The following is a 19,827-nucleotide window of genomic DNA, read 5'->3' as shown; positions in this document are numbered from 1 at the left end:
GCGGAAATCACCTGAGCTTTTTTCTCAGTGCACCATGCAAAGGAAAATTCCAGCGAGGGGGAGAAAAAAGAAACCAGATGTATAAAATAGCTGGATGGCAAGTGAGTCTGTCACCAGCATGAAGAAAGGGAAAGATAAACACAAGATGAGCAACCATTCATGCTGTTAATCAATTGTTTATTAATTTATGTTGTAAAGAAATACACCATCTGAATTGTGATTAGTCACCTTTTATAAAGGATTTATTAGTTGTAACTAATGGCTTTATTATGGTTAGTAATTCATTTACTACTACTTGCCAGTTGCAAGCCATAGTAGCTCACTCAGATCCAGCCCACGTCATGCCAGGAACAAAGTCAAAGTATGTACACACTTAACAAAAATGCCTCTCAGACAGGGGCACCATTACGTCACCAGCTCTATTAATATGATTCATGACCAAACAGTATGACTGCAAAAAGAGACACCATCTGGTCAACCTCTGATTTGGTCACTTCAGTGTGTTTAGAGAGGACAATGGATAGTGGTTGGTAAACACCTCAAAAGGCAAACCTGACCCTAAATAACATGGGAATGGCTTAAAGGCCACACAAGAGCCAGTGTTTCCTTCTCAGCCACAGAATAGTAAAGCTGATGTTTATTCAACGTCCTGGAGAAGTGACAAACTGGTCTGTCATTGGGCAGCACGGTGGTTGAGTGGTTAGCTCCGTTGCCTCACAGCAAGAAGGTTCAGGGTTTCTCTGTGGAGTTTGCATGTTCTCCCTGTGCTTGTGTGGGTTTTCTCCAGGTACTCTGGTTTCCTCCCACAGTCCAAAAACATGTATGTCAGGTTGATTGGTGACTCTAAATTGCCCATAGGAGTGAGTGTGAGTGTGTGAGGTTGTTTGTCTCTATGTGGCCCTGTGATGGACTGGTGACCTGTCCAGGGTGTACCCCTGCCTTTCACCCAAAGAGAGCTGGGATAGGCTCCAGCTGATCCCTGTGACCCTGGTTAAGTAATAAGTGAGTATAGATAATGGATGGATGGTCTGTCTTCGCCATGAGTGTCTGTCTGCCCCAATGTGACTAAAGTATCCACTTGTATCTTTGGAAATGAAGAAGACCAAATTTACGAATACAACAAGCTGAAGGAGCAGACACATGCCCTGAAGCAAAAAAAAATGACAAATTGATTCAAGAAATTCAGATGTCTAAAAACAACCTAAACAATTTGAGAAATCATGAGGACCAATATAAATTATTAAAGACAGAAAAAAAGGACCTCATGAACAGAAAGAACACTCTGCATAAAGAGCTTCAGGAATTAGAAAAAGAGATTTCAAAGAAAAGAGTGTGGAAGGATAAAAATGATAAAATAAGTAAAGAGATTGAATCCCTCAGCATAGAGAATAGTGCCCTGCAGATCCAGATTGATACGCTCAACAGCAGCATCCTAGATCGTAAAGCTCTGGATGTCCTGTATGAGTCTCTGAAAGCAAAGAAAAATTCCTTGAGACAGCAGAACGACAAGCTTAGAAACGAACTTCAGAAGCTTAAAAAAAGACAGAGCAAAGAAAAAGATTTAGAGGTGTTGTGTGCTGCTATAAAGGTGGAAATAGAGGAACTTAACAGACAAAACTGTGGTATTGAAACAGAAATCCAAGAGCTGACTGGCTTTTAGTTAGCTACAAAGTTACAAAGCATTTCATTTGCTGCACTTGCTGAGGGATTGACAAGAATGCAAAAAAGACACAACTTCTGCATGATGCAGAGGCCAGTGTCAAGTGAACTATGCAAAATATATAATAAAATCATGAATAAATCAAATTATCTAGAGACTGGTTTGGTTATACATTTAATAGAGTTTAATAATGTGAACTGAATTATTGTATGATTATGTGTATGAAACTTTTGAGTTGTCATGTTATATTTGTCAATAATTTCATGATGAATACTGATCATCTCTGGCATCTTTAGTTATACTTGAATTAAATTATTTTTTGTCCACTTGGGATTTAAATAATTAAATAATTACTTTTTTTTTTTTTTTGGAAACACCTACTACAACTATTTGGCACTATATTCACCAGCTAGTCGATGACTGTGCCTGTCTGATATGTGTTGAGCAGATCATGTACAGTACAGGTTAACAGTCCAACCAATAAGGGCTTTCTTTTTTGCAACATGGCACCTCAAAGGTTCTATTTATAACTTCTTTCATCCATCAGTCAGTTGTTTATTGTTCAGGAGAACTACTATAACTTATTTATTTATTATAGCTAATAAATTATGTATAAAAGGTTCCCTATTAAGTGGTACCACTAATGCTGTAATGTAATGCAAAAACAGGTAATTTATAGTAGATGATTTGTCACCACCCAAACTATAGGATTATTCATTATACAGTATAGTACAGTTAGGAATTTAGTAACTGTCCCATGTGTTTATATCAAAGTGTAATGTTGTTATCAAAGTGTCACTGAGAACAAGGCAGATGATTCTGATCCTGTATCTCAATTTGCTTTTCAACTGCAGACCTGTCAGTTAGAAAAAGTTATTACTAACATAAATAATGGCTTTGGATTCAGCTGTTTATTTTATTATTTAAACTTCCGCTTTTGTCACCACGTTTTTGTCGATAAAGGTGTTTATCAATTAATGTTAATATAGCACTAATGGCACCAAAATTAATTACTAAAATTAGAATCCGTTGCCTTACACATATACTTGCTCTTACGCATGTAGTTGAAATCTTAATTTTTTATTGAATAATTCAAACAACTCATGTCTGCCTCATAAGAGAGAGAAATGGCCTTTAATGAAATGTTTACCAGAAATGTACCAGAATACTTAACAAAATGCTTTGATAGGGAATACAGCATCTAGCCATATCTGATGGCCAAGCATACAGTAATACTGTTATTGACATCTCATATACAGTTTGATGTAATTTAAAAGTAATTTAAATTGGGAGTAAAAGTCACATTCCAATCCATTTGTGAGTAAAGACAAGCTCAATCATCGTTTTGGCAAATCTCTTGGGGCGCAGTGTTAAAAGTAAACCCAGGTGTTCAGCATTTTGCTAATACTCGTGATCATGATGTGCGTTGTGAAAAACCAACTGTAGATTATTTTCTCTTTAACAATGACATCAAAGCGGATCAGATGTCTGACTAGCATCTGGAAACATATTTATAAAAAATAAATAACATAGAAAGACAAACATGAGAACCGCCCCACCCCCCATATGCCAGACTACTGTATGTTAAAGTAGCATGCTTACACCATAAAGTGAAACGTTATTTATTGGCTAAACAGAGAGTGTGTTGTACCATTAGGAGTACTTTGATAGCTCACTGAGTGCAGATTGATGCAAATATATAGATGAAGAGGATAAACTGTGCAAGGAAATTAGTAAAAAATAAAACTGATAATAAAACTGCATTCACGTAAAACTTGTATGACCATCCAGACAGGCGATGTTGTTCATGTCTCTGCCACATACTCAAATACACACGTGCACACACCCACACACACACAGGTATTGATGAATGGTGCCTGTAGCGTGGCTCCAGTGATATCAGCTTAGTCAGTGTTCATCAGGATACGGGGCTCCCGTCAGGTAGCCGTTTGTCCCATGATTTTTATTGGTCCCATTGGTGGTGCTGCTGTGGTGCTTCTGACTGGGAGGTGGACTGTCCTCCTCATCAGAGCTAGACTCGATGTCACTGCGGTCATCTTTAGACACCTGCATAAGTAAGAAAGATGGTTGAGATAAAATTTTCTCATTAAAAATCTTGTCTTTGTCATTATCTGTGGCAGCCATGCATGACAGTATTACAAATGGGCTTTGCATGACAAACAGGGAGGTGTTCTGCCACTTACAATCAACCAATAAGCTGTAAAAGCCAAACAACCTTTCTGCAAAGTCAAAATATGGAGACATCTAAACTAGCATTATTGTGTGGCAGCTTGTGATTATTTTTTTACTCACTGATGTCTCGGTTATTTTTGTAATGTGCAATTGTATTTACCCAAAGGTTGAGCAGCAAAATCCCAGAATATTTGAGAATATTTCTGGCCTGATAAACGAGTAATTAGGAAGATGTTGGCATTTAATTTTCAATTTATTAGCACTGGAAATTTTATAATTAAGGTTAGGTCTGATTATGACTATGGTGTATGCAAATGATTACATAGCCCCTAATATGAGATCAAACTACATGTAAAATACACCATAATAAAAGTGCTGTTTCGCTACTTACATGTAAGGGATTCCATTTCCCCACCTTGAAGGTCACAGTTTAGCATAGAGAATAGAAAAGGAAAGTCAGAAGTGCCTATTAAACATGCTGCACAGTATTTATAAATGTACAAGCTTCAGAACACCTTATTGTGCAAGAATGAGTATAAATAGTGGAACTGTGCAGAAAGACTGAAAAGAGGAGCGGTGTGGAAGAGTCATCCACCTTTCCTTTGGAAATGGCTCGGCATGCTGTCTTCACTATGAGGTAGGACCAGAAGGAGTGAAGAAGCTGCAGCAGTATCAGAAGCAGGTTGAAGACCCACCAAGATGGGTAGGGCCCTACAATCTCCCAACTCTCGAACAAAGTGGTATTTAAAATCCTTCCACAGCAACAGAGGGAGAGGGAGATAATTAATGTTTCATTAGAAAAACACAAGGATTAAAAGCACTCTCTCTTTGTGGAGGGAATGTCTATGTGTCCTGAAGAGTAGGTAGACAAAGCCAAACAAAAGCCAGGGGAAAGTATTGAGGTGGGCTCCTCTCCCACTCTTTGTCTTTCATAAAGCACCTGGCCTTTAGTGGTGTGTAATGAATAGAAAAGGCAATGTAATTCCTGGCATTATGACATATGATCAAAATTTCTCTGTCTCTGTGTTATATTTATCCTTGGGCTAATTCTTGCAGTTGGCTGTCTGTGAATCATACACCAGATACTGAAGCCATGGCAACAGCTTTACAGCAATGACAACTTTACTATTGCTGTGATGGGGGCTGACTATAATGTAATGTAGGATTGTCATCATATTACAGTGTAGAAACAAAGGCAGAGAACTGAGGGCTGTTGGCTAAAACCTTTAAAAAAAAACAAAATGCTACACTACTGCTGAAGACTGCAAGATGATTTGTGGTAACTCTGCAACTACCATCGGCATGGTCCGTTATAATTGTCATTCAACATCTACTGTAATTAGACTTTCAAATGACTGGGAGAAACAAAGCTACAAGAAATTAGATCAAATGTTTAAACCTCTCTGGTAGAGCAGCTGGATGGATTTGCCACAATTTAAAATGCTGACTAAATGCAATGTAATAGATCCACCCTTATCGATTTTATATCCAGTGAAACTCTAGACATTGTTTTGAATGATAAAGCAATAACCACCATGATCTGCTTTTCTTTGTTGATTTGTTTGGATTTTTTTGAGAAGTTGAAACTGCTGTATCCATAGTAACTATTACTTAGCAACAACATTCACAGAGATGTGTCTGAACTGCACACTGGAGAAAGTAGTAAAAAAGGCCTGAGATCTTTGTGGCTCTGACATGCTTTTTCAGGGATGGTCTGCAAAAATGTACAGAACTGTGCTGTGCAAATCTTTTAATCTTCTGACTGCTTGAGTGCACTGTACTGTAGATAATCAAGAACACATACCAGAGAGGGTAAACTCCCAACCTGGAGCTTATGAATAGAATTGCAAACATTGCAAACAGAAGGTTGCACAGTATCTGACATTTGGCATAGTTGGCCATCTTGGCAGCCTAGGGAGAAAAACAACAATTATTTATTTGATTGATCATGTAAAAACATTCTACCTGCATGATACAACATGACATACTGCTCATCATATCATAGCTGTATTTAAATTAAAAGACATAAGGTCCAAACACTCCACCCACACACTGAGCCATCTTTTCCTCTGTGTGCCCATCTGTCCATCTACAGCATTCACTTCTTTCACCCATCCTCACCTCTATCAGCACGTCAGCTGCATCATGGAGACACATGACTAGAGTTCCAACTCGTGCCATGTTGTTCACATAGGAAAAAGTGATGAGGGAGATTGTTGCGACATGATGCAGGAACATGATCAGGAAATCCTGGGGACACAGATATCAAGTACAAGGTCACACAGGTACAAAACTACCTTTTTAAATACTTTAAAAACTACTTCATGGATGCTGGAGTCGCTGCATGCAGAACATACTCCAAGCATCTAGTACAATACAGAAGTGAAAGAGACATGACTACTGTGTGCACACAATGATCTTCAATCTTCAATCTTTACACTAATTTTAAAAATGACGAGGCCCTTACTGCTGACTAATATAAACTGTGGAACCACTGTGCAACACAATGGGGCCTATTTTCAAAACTAGCAGAAGAGCACTAAATGCTTTGTGCCTTCGTGACCTTGAAATGTGGCTTTGCCCAAGTTAGTAGCCGCACATGTGATTATAGTGTGCATCAAAGTCCTTAAATAAAACCTCTATTTTGGTGAGACATGTTCGTCATATGCCACCATGATTGGCACTGCTATTCAAAAGATATAAAAAGTTATGGCAAGACACTGATTAATCACCACTTATACAGTCAAAAATAGCACTACACGCCTTCAGTGTCCGAGTATTCATGGACACTCTGTGCTGTTGAGGTTGTGTTACTGAAACACAGTATGTGGTTATTTATTGAATGTGTTGGTTATAATTAACTCTGATGCTGTCATTGTGTCAAACAACAATTTCATCTCAAAATATTTTTAAAAGCAGATGGTGGAGGAAGATCCTTCTTATCCAAAATGTACTTGAAGTCCTCAATGCCGAAAACTGGCGCCGTGACTGTTATACTGTTATAGCCATAGATGATTATGGTGACTCAAAAATGAGTAAGCAGTGGTTTACTGTTGTAGCTGATTCAGGTGGAATTTTTTGATTACTGTTCTTTCTATACTGTTGGGGGTCTATAACAATGCATCATATTTTATAAGCTCCTCATATATTTGGCAAAAATTTGAATGATTAAATAAATATATAAAGTGGCATGACATGGGAATACTTAAGTAAAGTACACATTTATACTTGTGCTCAGAATTTGAACAAATGTACTCAGTTACATTCCACCACTATTTGACAGTGAGTGAAAAACAGTTCCTATCCAGGAAATCCAAATCAAGCACAAAGGAGAATCATGTAACCTCAGTATGAATAAAAACAGTATTGTAGTTAGAGTAAATGTAGCCACAAATGTGAAACTAAATGATTGTTTAGCTTTGGTCCCATCTTGGTATGAACAGTTAGGTGTCGGATTGTCCTGAATGACGCTCCAGGTGACTAAGGATGCAGACAGATGGCATGGGGAAGCATTCCTCTAGCAAACCTTTAGCTACTGAAATGTGAGACAGAGAAAATGAGAAGGAGGATGAGAAGGAAGAGCAACAATGCAAGGTACAAAATGAAAGCAAGGCAAGAGTGTGCGGGAAGGACATACTGGAATTGGGGGTGCAGAGGACCTCCTCAGTGTAGTACTGTACATGAAAAAACTGAAAGGAGAAACAAAAACAGACAACATGCCAACAGTCAACAAAGAGATGACAGAGTGAAGGCATACACAGCATGACATTGTGTGCTGCTGTGCGTGCGCTGGGTAGAGTGTTGTGAAGAGGGCAGAGCTGAAGATGAACGGCTTAGTGAGTAAGGTCATGGCTTGTAGGCATGCAAATTGATAGTTAATGAAGGAAAAATAATTCATAACAAAAAATGATGATGGAAGTGGGCTGAATTTGGCTTCCCATTATTAATGTTTGAACAAACTGAAAGTGAATTTCAGTTCTTACAAACACTAGCCAAGCTGGACCATTGAAATCTCATTTACAGTATAATGTTTATAATATAAACTCAGTATAAACTTATGATCTGCTTCTTAAAAAACGTACTATAAACTATCTATGACACTTTTACTATAATTACATCTAACTAGTTAATACAAGCAGGAAGGAAATAACAGTTGTTATAATAATTACTAAGTGTGTGTATCAGTCATGGATTGTTTCATTATATTTCTGCAGTATTAACTATGACTAGGAAATAAAACAGAGCTTTGTGTATTCCTGTTTCCACCACTACAAATTATCATTAATGATTTATTTAAATGACAGATTTACATCCTTACATTGTAATCAGTTATTTTAGTCAATTTGATTTTTGAAATCCTATATAATCCTTGTAGGACAGCACCATTGTAAAAGAACTGTAATTTGCAGAGTGGATTATACAAAAGCTTTAAATCACAATTAGAAAACATACTTTACACCAACCATCAGTTGGGGAAAGCTTGAGAAAAGTTTTAATGAAGTTTGACAGTGAATCCAATTTCTAAATGTTTGAAAAACTGTTAATCCTTTTCAGCCTTGCAATCTTTTGTTATTTCACACATCAGTGAAAATACGCAAAGGCAGAAAGCAAATGTTCACAAGCAAATAGTGTAAACATTATCGAGTTATGGTGACAGTGAATAAAACAAGATGGATAGTTACACAGATAATGAACTACTTTCTGTGACAGTGCTTTCCAGTGGTATAATCAGAGCATATTTGTCTGGATTCAACACAAAAAGTTACTAAAAACAGTCAAATGAGCCAAGTTATTAGAGATGCTTGTTGTATGTCTCACTCTATTCTTACCTTCCTCCTGATGTCTGTGAATTGGGAAAGGAGTAAGGACAGGTAGAAAGACAACTCCAGTATATAGTAATAATGGATGTCCACAGTCAGTGGCTGCATAAACACACAAAGCAACAGGGATAAAATAAAGTGAGTGAGTGAGATCTGGTGATACATTTTTGGTAATGTAAATCATCTTGCTGTATGATTATTAGTGAGGATGATGGACAACTTCTATTAAATTAAAGGACACTTACCTGGTAAGGGTAGTTGTACCAGCATTCTTTAGTGTTCCATAACCACGGAGTCTGTAAAAAATAAAAACAGTGACATATTTTAACTTTTATGAAACAAATTCAATACTGTGCATTACATTCCTGACAAAGTGTCTCACAGATTGTATTTTCAAGAAAAAAAAAGAAAGAAAAGTCCAATAAAACCTTGAAGGAATAAACTCCATTCACTATAATGTCAATGCAGTGTTCCCACACATACAGATGGAGTTTAATATTCTTTTTACAATTTAACATCTAACACAAGCATATCACTGTGGGCTGAATAATTGCTTTGATTGATTCTGAATGAGGCTCCAGCAGATCCCTGTGACCCTAGGAATAAGCGGGCATAGATAATGGATGAATAGATTCTGAATGAGGGAGGCCTGGTAGTGTAGTGGTTAGCACAGTCATCCCACAGCATGAAGGTTCTGGGTTTGAACCCTAATCAAACCTGCTTTTCCCCCATAGTCCAAAGATATGCAGTTTGGGGTTAAGCTAATTTTGAATGTTTGTTTCTATGTGTGATGGACTGGCAATCTGTCCAGACCTGCTTTATTAATAAATCCCACAGAGACTAGAGTCTGCAGCAGGGATTGCCAAGGAATAAACTATTTTCACAAAGTGCTTTGTCATGCAAAATGCAACCACAGGGGGGCACAATCCAGTGTCTTCATGTGCCGGTCCCAAGTCTGGGTAAATGCAGAGGGTTGTGTCAGGAAGGGCATCCGACGTAAAATTTAAGCCAAATCAAACATGCGAATCACAAATATGACTTCCATACTGGATCGGTTGCAGACCAGGTTAACAACGACTGCCACTGGTGCTGTTGACCTACAGGGTGCCAGTGGAAATTGGACTACTGTTGGTTGAAGAAGGAGAGGAGGAAGGCGTGTTCGTAGGCAAAGAGAGAAGAGGAAGGGCAGGAGTGTAGGACTTAGAGTAGGGACTTTGAATGTAGGGACTTTGTCAGGGAAAATTAGAGAGTTGGCTGATATGATGGAGAGAAGAAAGTTGGATATCTTGTATGTTCAGGAGACCAGGTGGAAAGGTAGCAAGGCCTATAGATTAGGAGCAGGGTTCAAGCTGTTTTATCGTGGTGTGGATGGAAAGAGGAATGGAGTAGGAGTTATCCTAAAGGAGGATTTTGTCAGGATAGTGTCAGATAGGTTGATGAGTCTGAAGCTGGAAGTTGAAGGTGTGATGTTGAATGTTGTCAGTGGTTATGCCCCACAGGTAGGATGTGAGTTAGAAGAGAAGGAGAAATTCTGGAGGGAGAGAGTGGTGATTGGGGCAGACTTCAACGGACATGTTAGTGAGGGAAACAGAGGTGACGAGGAAGTGATGGGTAAGGTTGGTATGCAGGACAGGAATGCAGAAGGACAGATGGTGGTAGACTTCGCAAAAAGGATGGAGAAGGCTGTAGTGAACACATTTTTCCAGAACAGGGAGGAGCATAGGGTGATATATAAGAGTGGAGGCAGGAGCACACAAGCTGATTACATCTTGTGCAGATGTTTCAACCTGAAAGAGATCAGTGACTGCAAAGTAGTGGCTGGGGAGAGTGTAGCCAGACAGCATAGGATGGTGGTGTGTAGGATGACTCTGGTGGTGAGGAAGATGAAGAGGACAAGGGCAGAGCACAGGACCAAGTGGTGGAAGTTGAAAAAGGAAGAGTGTTGTGTGGCTTTAAGGGAGGAGCTGAAACAGGCTCTGGGAGGTCAGGAGGTTCTTCCAGATGACTGGACAGCTACAGCTAAAGTGATCAGGAGACAGGTAGGAGGGTACTTGGTGTGTCATCTGGAAAGAGGAAAGCAGATAAGGAGACTTGGTGGTGGAATGAGGAAGTTCAGGAGTATGTTAAGAGGAAAAGGTTAGCTAAGAAGAAGTGGGACACTGAGAGGACAGAAGAGAACAGACAGGAGTACAGGGAGATGCAGCGTAGGGTCAAGGTCGAGGTGGCAAAGGTCAAACAAAGGGCGTATGAGGATTTGTATTATAGGTTGGACACTAAGGAGAGAGAGGTGGATTTGTACAGGTTGGCGAGGCAAAGAGACAGAGATGGGAAGGATGTGCAGCAGGTTAGGGTGATCAAGGACAGGGATGGAAATGTGTTGACAGGTGCCACAAGTGTGATGGAAAGATGGAAGGAATACTTTGAAGAGTTGATGACTGAGGAAAATGTTAGAGAGCACAGAGTAGAAGAGGTGACTGTTGTGGAGCAGGAAGTAGCAAAGATCAGTAAGGATGAAGTGAGGAAGGCGTTGTAGAGGATGACGAGTGGAAAGGCAGTTGGTCCTGTCGACATACCTGTGGCGGTATGGAAGTGTTTAGGACAGGTGGCAGTAGAGTTTTTGACTGGGCTACTTAACAAGATCTTGTAGAGTGAGAGGATTCCTGAGGAATGGAGGAGAAGTGTACTGGTCCCATCTTTAAGAACAAGGGAGACGTGCAGAGTTGTGGAAACTACAGAGGAATAAAGCTGATGAGTGCTGACAAAAGAGTGTCAGCAAGAATGAAAGGAAAGGTGGACAAGACAGTGGTGAGACCAGCAATGTTGTCTGGTTTAGAGACAGTGGCAGTGAGAAAAAGACAGGAGGCAGAGCTGGAGGTAGCAGAGCTGAAGATGTTGAGGTTCTCTCTGGGAGTGACAAGGATGGACAGGATCAGGAATGAGGACATCAGAGGGACAGCTCATGTTAGATGTTTTGGAGAAAAAGCCAGGGAAGCCAGATTGAGATGGTTTGGACATGTTCAGAGGAGGGACAGTGAATACATTGGTAAAAGGATGCTGAGGTTAGAGCTGCCAGGAAGGAGGCCTAGAGGAAGACCAAAGAGGAGGTTCTTGGATGTAGTGAAAGAGGACATGAGGATAGTTGGTGTGGGTGAGGAGGATACAGAGGATAGGGTTAAATGGAGGCAGATGATTCGCTGTGGCCTGAAGGGAGCAGCCGAAAGGAAAAGAAGAAGCTTTGTCATGCAACTTCATTTGAGAGATTTCCCCTTTTGTGCTATCTCCACTCTTGCAATGGTGATTATATTAATTTATGCATTTTGATGAATATATGTATGAAGTCTATTAATCCCTCTCAGCCACTTTATGCATGCAGCAATCACATAGCCATTACATCCAATGTAATTTAGAGTTAAGTAATATTTGTCTGGTTCGTTGGATAAAATGAATATGATTTCACAAATGTGTCACTCACCACCCAGTAGTTTAAAGAGCTGCTAGGATTTCAGATTTTCACGGTTTTCCAGTAACTTTTTTTATACGAGGTAGTGTTAGTTCGAGAACACTCTAATGTCCTAGTTACCTTGAAGTAGGCACGGTAAGGCATTGCACGTAGCTAACATAATCAACTTTCACACACTGAGTAAACTCTCGGCTGAATTTGAAAGGTAAAAGTGGTATCTGGTTTCAGTATGGAAACTGCTTAGTATTAATGTAGAGTTTTTAAAATATTTCATTAGACTGTAGCTAACGTTAGCCATATAAAATAATCCCCAACGCTAACGTTAGCATTAGCCACGTTAGCAAATTAGCTGTTAGATAAGTTATACGTTTTTGCTGTTTATTGGTCGGCATTGTAGAGACAAAAATACGTTAAAATGTTAAACCGCATAGCTAGTACTCTCGTTGTGTCTTATCTCAATAGTTATATATGAAATGCATAGACAAACTTTCAGATGTAACGTTAGCGTTAACGTTACTGCGAGCTAACGTTAACTTTAGCTAATTTTCGCTAATTCAAATAACAATACCACATTGAGTGCACCCGCCTAATGGTCCACTATAAAACTATACATCAGAGCTAACATGACTGGATGCCTTATACCACTTAAGTGAGCTTTTGATTGCTTTTTCTAAAAACAGTAATGAACACCTTTTCTACTTGGCTTTATTACATATTTGCTTTATAAAAATAGTCTCTTACACCAGGGCATCTATTTTACCTAACAGTCTAATGACTAGGCAGCAACCAATTTAGAAACCACAACATTTCCATGCCCATGAGCCTCAACAATACATGTTCTGTCGAAAAAGTCCTCAGACCTCAGTGACTCATACTAACAGTCAAAACAGAAGGGTGGTTCTCCTTTGTTTCTAAGTAAAACTTACCTTTTTAAGGAAACGCACTCCATAGGTAAATATGTATAGATAGAAAGTAAATCTCCACCTGAAAGAAATAGAGAGAAACATAATAGTTTTAAAAAAAGAATTACAGAATCGGACTAATAACTTGACAGTAATGCAACTGCATCATATCATCAAATCAAACGATACAGATACATTGAATAATATTAACATTATGAACTAGTGTGAGATTTTTCTACTTTGTTTAATCTGCAGTTTAGGCTGAATCACTAAAAACAGGACAACACTGACTTCACATTGGTGAGGTCAGGATGGAAAGACAAGACACTCACATTGTTCAGCCGCAGCCCAGCCTGCTCTGTGCTTTATATAACCCTGCACATAATTTACAGTAACCAAAGCTAGACAATGGTATGGGAAGTAATCATGATGTCTGAGCTAAAAGGCAGTGAAGAAACTGCTTCAGTTGACATTGCAGTGATCAAAGCCTTGTCAAGTATAGAAATGTGAACAAACTGTACACCCAAATCGTAACAGATCATGATAGGAAAGATTTAAACCTGGCCAACTACCAAGTCCCTGTTTTACACAACTATAGAAGTTGTATCAGAGAAAACAATACGTGTTTATGCATATGAAAATTAAGAAAATGTAACTTCAATACTTGAATGAGACCCCCCTGTTATGTGATATTAAACTGTCACAGAATTTGATAAATTTGTTACCCATTAGATTAAATGAGTTTCCCAGTGAACCCTATAACACAGCATGCACTTCTGAATACTGTGTGATGACTTTAGGAACTGAAAAATGTAGAAGAGGAAAAAACAAAGCCAGATTTCTGTGACATGGAAGAAGGCATCCACTGTTGACATGTAGCATGTCACATAAGAGACAGTTTTGCATACTTTAAAGAGCGTGCTGTGCAGTTAGTCCAGCTGACCTCATATCAAAGACATTTTGACAGCCACTGCCTCAAAACACAACATGACATGAACACTCAAAAAGAGAAAAGGGTAAGTCCAGTTTCAGGTTTTCAGTTCAGGCATACAGAGCAAAGCAAGTCTTATGTGGATGTGTTCATGCTATTTAGTTGTAACACTTCATAAATAAGATGAGCTGTTAGCATGTTGACACATGGTCTGTGGAAGCCATCATTAACTGCTTTTGTGCTGTATCAACAGTATTGTAAACCAAATTAACTGGACAAGTCTACCTGGCACGCAGTAAAGACTGTTGCGTGGCAACTGGTCCATCAAGCCTGCAAGAGTATTCTTCAAGTGCTGTTGAAGCGCTACTATATATGTATAATCAGAATGACTCACAACACTTTCCTGTGAATAGATTTTTTTTCTGTGGTCAGGCAATGTGGTCAGCAGGTATTTTTTTTATCATTATGAGCTATATTTTTTCAGATACATTGTTTAGAGGAATCATCCAAGTTTTGCATTTAATTATCCAAGGGCCACTGTTTATATGTCGCACACGATGTAGCGGCAACCAGCCAATTACACTTTCTTTTAATTAATGCTGTTTAGTGACTGTGGTTAACAGAATTAGATTTACATGTTCTGATTAAATGATTCCATAAACAAAAATTTAGCTTTAATGTGTTATCAAACATAGAGAACTGCTTAGGTCGCGAATTAAAAAAAAAAAAAAATCAGATGATTTAATTCAACTTTGTCACTTCTCCAGGTGGGAAGTCCAACCACCAGCTGCTGACTGTAACTGTCTGCTTTCAGGTGGTTCAGCATAACAATTAGTCATGAGGCTGTAGCTCTGATCAAAATTCAGTTGTGAGAAAGCATTGATATATTCCCTGCTTGTTAACTCAGCAGTGACACCTCTATTACTCTTTAGGCAAAAATAGCTGTCCCTTTCACCTTTGTGTATTTGTAAAATTTGGTTTGATTACTAGGCATGTTTTCACACATGAAAAATACTGTTAATAGCCAATTATTTTAAAATGGTCACAGAAGACTGCAACTGATTTTAAGGAAAAATAGGTGTGGTCCTATTTGGCTACTTGGAAGGTATGTAAATTATACACCTACATACATACAGATTAGAGGAAGAGCAATAATGAGGACAACCTCAGCTAACCTAGTTGTTTCCCCCCTTTTCTTTGTCTTTGTGCTCAGCTAACTGGCTGCTAGCAGCAACTTCAAATTCATTGTACAGACATAAGAGTGATCAGTCTTCTTTAAATTCTGACAAGAAAGGGATTATGTATATTTCCCAAAATGTAAAGCAATTACTTTAAAGTTCCATTGTTCAGGTTGCATTATATAAAAACTAATTCAATACCATTTCATTTTTGCATACATGAAATATTTACTGAAGTCAAAGATAATAAAAAGTTAAAAGTAAAAATGACTATATTTAGTAAGCTGTGAATTGCATTATTTTGCTTATAATCATTTTTTTGTTCCTAGGGAAAGCAGAGACGAGAAAGGACAGAGTAAGATGTGAGCAGACAACTGGGGCTATTGAGGACATCACCAGCCTGATCTAGCCTTAGCCTGTCCTAGCCAAGGAAAACTGGAGAGAGGAGCGGGTTTCAGGTAAAACTGTTGCAAAAACTATTGGTCTTAAGTTAAACACATGTAACTTCGGCCACTATTTGTATGAAATCTACTTCCCTGTGCTTCTAGTAATCTTTCTTGACACAAGTGTAAAACCCTGCTTATATGAAACTTTGGAAAGACTGGAGTTTCTGAGGTTCCTGGAAGTTACTTGCTAAAAAAACAATCACATCTAAACTTACTGGAAGGTTTTCTTCTATATATTTGGGAAAAAGACAGGCAGTAATAAATGCTGGTCCACTCCATGGACCACTCTTTATTATTTCCAGACTAAACATGTCTGCTATATACTCTGTTTGTATAATGAAAATAATAGACAACAGATCAGCCATCCTGACAAGTAAGAGACAAAGAATGCTATCAGTCTACAGCAGCTGTGCATGACGGCTTAATTAGAGCACAGTCGCTGCTAGAAGGAGTAAAGCCAGCCCTGTTTGGAGAACTGCACCATAAGCAGCTGAGACACACAACCTCGCCAAGGTACTGAAAAGTCCAGTGTTGTGGGCAGTTAATTTTGTTGTACACAGATAACAGCTTTGGTAGAATTGTTGCTTTAACAGTATAGGTGCCAGTTAAACATGTCCCAAAAGCCCATGCATGTACCATAGGATCACAAAACCGGTCTGTTATTGTGTCTGTGAAAGCAGTTTTGATTTTTCGGATTCCTCTTTGAGGTTGTAATAGGAGTCCGGTGGTGTAATCAGCCAACATTGTCCTCTTGAGTGAACACAAGCCTCAGGCACATCAGAAGATGTGAGGCTCCCTGTGTTTCAAACTGCCAGATTGGCTTTTCTGGTGTCAGACATTACTCTGCTCTGACAGCCACACTCGCTTATTGGCCTTTAACATCACACTTCTAAAGAACTACAATCTCCCTGATGGCAAACGCTCTGCAGCAGATTAGCCAGTTCTCTATTACAGCCCACGTCGGTTTGTTGGTTCGCACTGGGACACATTTGACTGTTACGCCACAACAGTACCACCATGTACTGTACAAGACACAGTAACACTTAGCCAAAACTGAAGTAGCTACATAATTGCTCTTTAAAGGACCATACCAGCATATCTGCTTGTTCACTTATAAAAAAATAACTAGAGCTTAAACAATTGGCTGTTTAATCGATTAATTATTAAAGAGAAAAGTAATCATGAACTAATCAAGATGAACTGTTTCAGTCATCTTTCAAACAAAAATCCTTTTCACTGGTTCCAGTTTCCCAAGTGTGAAAATTTGCTTCTTTTCTATTTTATATCAATGTAAATGAAATATTTGGGGCTTTTACATTGTTTATCAGTAATGTTTATCAAGCAATGCAGACGTTACCTTGTCATTTAGTCAAGAGAATAATCAGTTATTATTGATAATTAAAATAAATTAATAATTTATTGGCCTAAAAATAACCCTCAAATTGCTGCCAACATTTACCATTTTACTTTATAAGTAAAATGTTTTTGTGATTGTGTGCTTATAAGCGAGACACAGTTTCCCTTCATTTCCATACAGTATGAAAATGAATGTGCAGACACATGAAACTCTCAGCGTTGTGTTATTGATGAGTGGTGATGCAGTCCAATATATTTAAATCTTCACTTACAACTGTATTACCAAACCATGACAAAGTCATAATACACATGACAGCAGTAAAGGAGATACAGCGATTGTTGTGATGGATTACCAGCCTACTTTGGGCAAGTCTGTACAAGTTTATTTTCTCAGATCTTAACACATGGGGAGGACAACGCCCACAGCTACGTGGTGTATATGTTGTGTTAAATGCAGTTAGCCTTACATGCTTTCACAGAATCGAGCGAGAGTGCTGGGTTTCTCCTGGTTGCGCCTTTGTCTGAACCAGCGCTGGATGGTCCGAACATCCCAGTCGAGCTGCTTGGACAGGCCTTCCAGTCTTTTCTCATCTGGGTGCTAGCAAGACAAAATATATTTCAGATATAGCTTTTATTCTACTACAAATTATAAAGGCAAAACAGAACACATCAAGAACGAGGGGAACACATGCACTACCTTGGTTATGGCAGTGAAAACCTTCTCGAGGATAGCATTAGGTTGTGCTTTTTGTGGCCCGTTCGCCTGGATCTTCAGGCCCATGGCGCATGGTCTTGCAATAAACCTGCATTTATAAGATCACAACGCCATTCTATCAACATCAAAACAGAAGTTAAAGTCTATTATTAGTGCATTGCGATGGAGATAAAGGGATGGAGATACAAAGCATTCTTAAAGTTTGCAAATTTCCAACCACATACCACGTCAGACCTATTGTTCCCGTGAGCACTGATGGGGTAGGCAAATATCTACCTAAGGTCACAAAAGACTATGTAAATAATTTTTATGTAATGGATTCATTCATGGCTTATACTGTATACTACCACATACAGGTCAAACATCAAGGCTGTTGCATTATCTGTTTCCCGTGATGCTGACTTTTTCTAAAAGTGAAGATTTCTAAAGTGAAGATTTTAGTATGGAAATGTAAGGCCTGACTCGCTAAAGAGATTCCTGACCCACATATGCATGACAACCTTGCTATAGCCATGATGTCTGCCTTACTATATATATATATATATATATATAAGTGTGTAGATGGTTGCACAGTGATAGAAGTATGTTGATGCAAAATGCAATAGATAAAAAGTCAAAGGAGTTTGTTCTCATCACAGTGCTTTACTGAAATTTTGGTTTGGGCTGAAGGGGCTGCAACTGGGCAGGTATGGCAACTTGGATACACAGTCTGCACTCACAGATGCATCAGATGCAGACAGCGCGTAATGCGTAAATGCAGGCCTACAGAAAGAAGGATGATCAGCCCTGGTGGTTTGTGGGCTTACAAGGTACGATGCCATTGTTTAAGTAACACACTGACAAACATGGGCACCGGAGTGTGCTGCATCACTCACCGAAACATTTCATCGACATAACAAACCTTATCACAGTCGCCCGGCTACAACGCATGTGCTTAGACCCACCTTTCGAAAACCAGCCGTATCATAAAGATGCAGAATGCTAAAGGACACGCCAGATAGAGATCCTCGGCTTGCGGGAATGTTGCCTCTTCTGTGTTTTTTAAGTCAGCCCAGGTTACATTGTGGGGGAGCCAGAACCTCTCGTTCCAAAACCACGCCAAAATACCGGCCATCTCCCTGCAGCACACAGTCTGACCGGGTCGAAAGAGAAATCGATGGGTCGCTGTATCTCGGAGGTCTCTCACAGACGATCTGACTGTGCAGTCGGCTGATGATGAGATAAACGTATGAGCTCGCCGTCAGTCCGTCCGTCCGTTTTCCCCTCAGTTTTTCCACTGTGGGGAAGTCGACTCAATCAGCTCCTCTGCAACTGATTGGTGCGTTGAAATGTCATGCAGTACAGTCAGTGGACGCTATGCCGGCTATGCCACGGCTTAATCAAGGTGAACCATCTTTTGTATTGCACTTTGGAGTAACACTCAGATTACTAGTGTAATGAAATTCCCCTACAAATGGACGATTTAAGACAGAAATGCTGTATGCTTCGTTTATTGCATTTGTTTTACATATCTGTTACTGTTATATATTATGAATCCCACAATAGGAGGTGTCAGATTTTTACGGCCAAACACAAACTGATAAACTGTTAATATTTTTGGTAAAAATAAGGAATGTAAGCGCAAATAATGTGGTAATAGTGCAGTAATAGCTGTCAATACTACACGATGCTTGGTAAACTATGCCACCTACTGACAGTTTATAAATGTAGATTTGACCTTGTAACAGTTTATGAATTAAAAGTGGTAAATGACCCATGTGTATGACATATTATGTTATATTTTCCTAAGTGGAAGAAAACCAAAGCTTCTGTCTGTACAAAGGGAGTGAGTAGGATGGGGCATCCTTAAAATATTTATGTACATGCATTAAATGTAATGTGGATGGTGCTCCTGAACAGCTTTGCACTATACTAACAAGTGATTGTAATATTTTGTCCAACGCATTTGCATCAGTGAAACATAATTAAACTGAAACTGCAGCTTCCAAAATGACATCTATCGTCGTACCTAAACCAAAAGATTTTCTACAAACTATCAAATAATCCAAAGGAACCCAGAAAATAGCCACATCCAGTTGAACAATCTTTAATAAATTATTTTGTGTTGAAATCTGCAGTAGGCTATGTTGCCAACTAGTGTGCCTTGTCCTTCAGTCATCATTCACT

General features: G+C 39.0%; 1 protein-coding gene across 1 annotated transcript; it reads right to left on the bottom strand.

The window, feature by feature from the left end:
* Positions 1-3,266: 3,266 nt before the first annotated feature.
* On the bottom strand, positions 3,267-18,957 carry cers6 (ceramide synthase 6). The gene is made up of 11 exons (XM_026295549.2): positions 18,606-18,957; positions 17,644-17,749; positions 17,414-17,544; positions 13,060-13,117; positions 8,919-8,969; positions 8,683-8,775; positions 5,975-6,103; positions 5,658-5,764; positions 4,449-4,605; positions 4,245-4,268; positions 3,267-3,727 (listed from the first exon to the last, which is right to left on the bottom strand). Exons 1-11 carry the CDS (start codon positions 18,773-18,775, stop codon positions 3,569-3,571), a joined length of 1,185 nt encoding a protein of 394 aa, XP_026151334.1. The 5' UTR covers positions 18,776-18,957; the 3' UTR covers positions 3,267-3,568.
* Positions 18,958-19,827: the final 870 nt, after the last annotated feature.

Source organism: Mastacembelus armatus, chromosome 21 (genome assembly GCF_900324485.2).
Source record: "Mastacembelus armatus chromosome 21, fMasArm1.2, whole genome shotgun sequence".
Lineage (NCBI taxonomy): Eukaryota > Metazoa > Chordata > Actinopteri > Synbranchiformes > Mastacembelidae > Mastacembelus > Mastacembelus armatus.
This window is presented reverse-complemented; position numbering and strand designations above follow the sequence as displayed.

Coding starts and splice junctions, on each gene's coding strand:
- cers6 (XM_026295549.2), bottom strand. CDS start 18,775: ATGGCCGGTATTTTGGCGTGGTTTTGGAACGAGAGGTTCTGGCTCCCC. Junction 13,118..17,413: donor GCTCGATTCTGTGAAAGCAT/GTAAGGCTAACT, acceptor TATTTCTTTCAG/GTGGAGATTTACTTTCTATC. Junction 6,104..8,682: donor TCACAGACATCAGGAGGAAG/GTAAGAATAGAG, acceptor CTGTGTCCCCAG/GATTTCCTGATCATGTTCCT.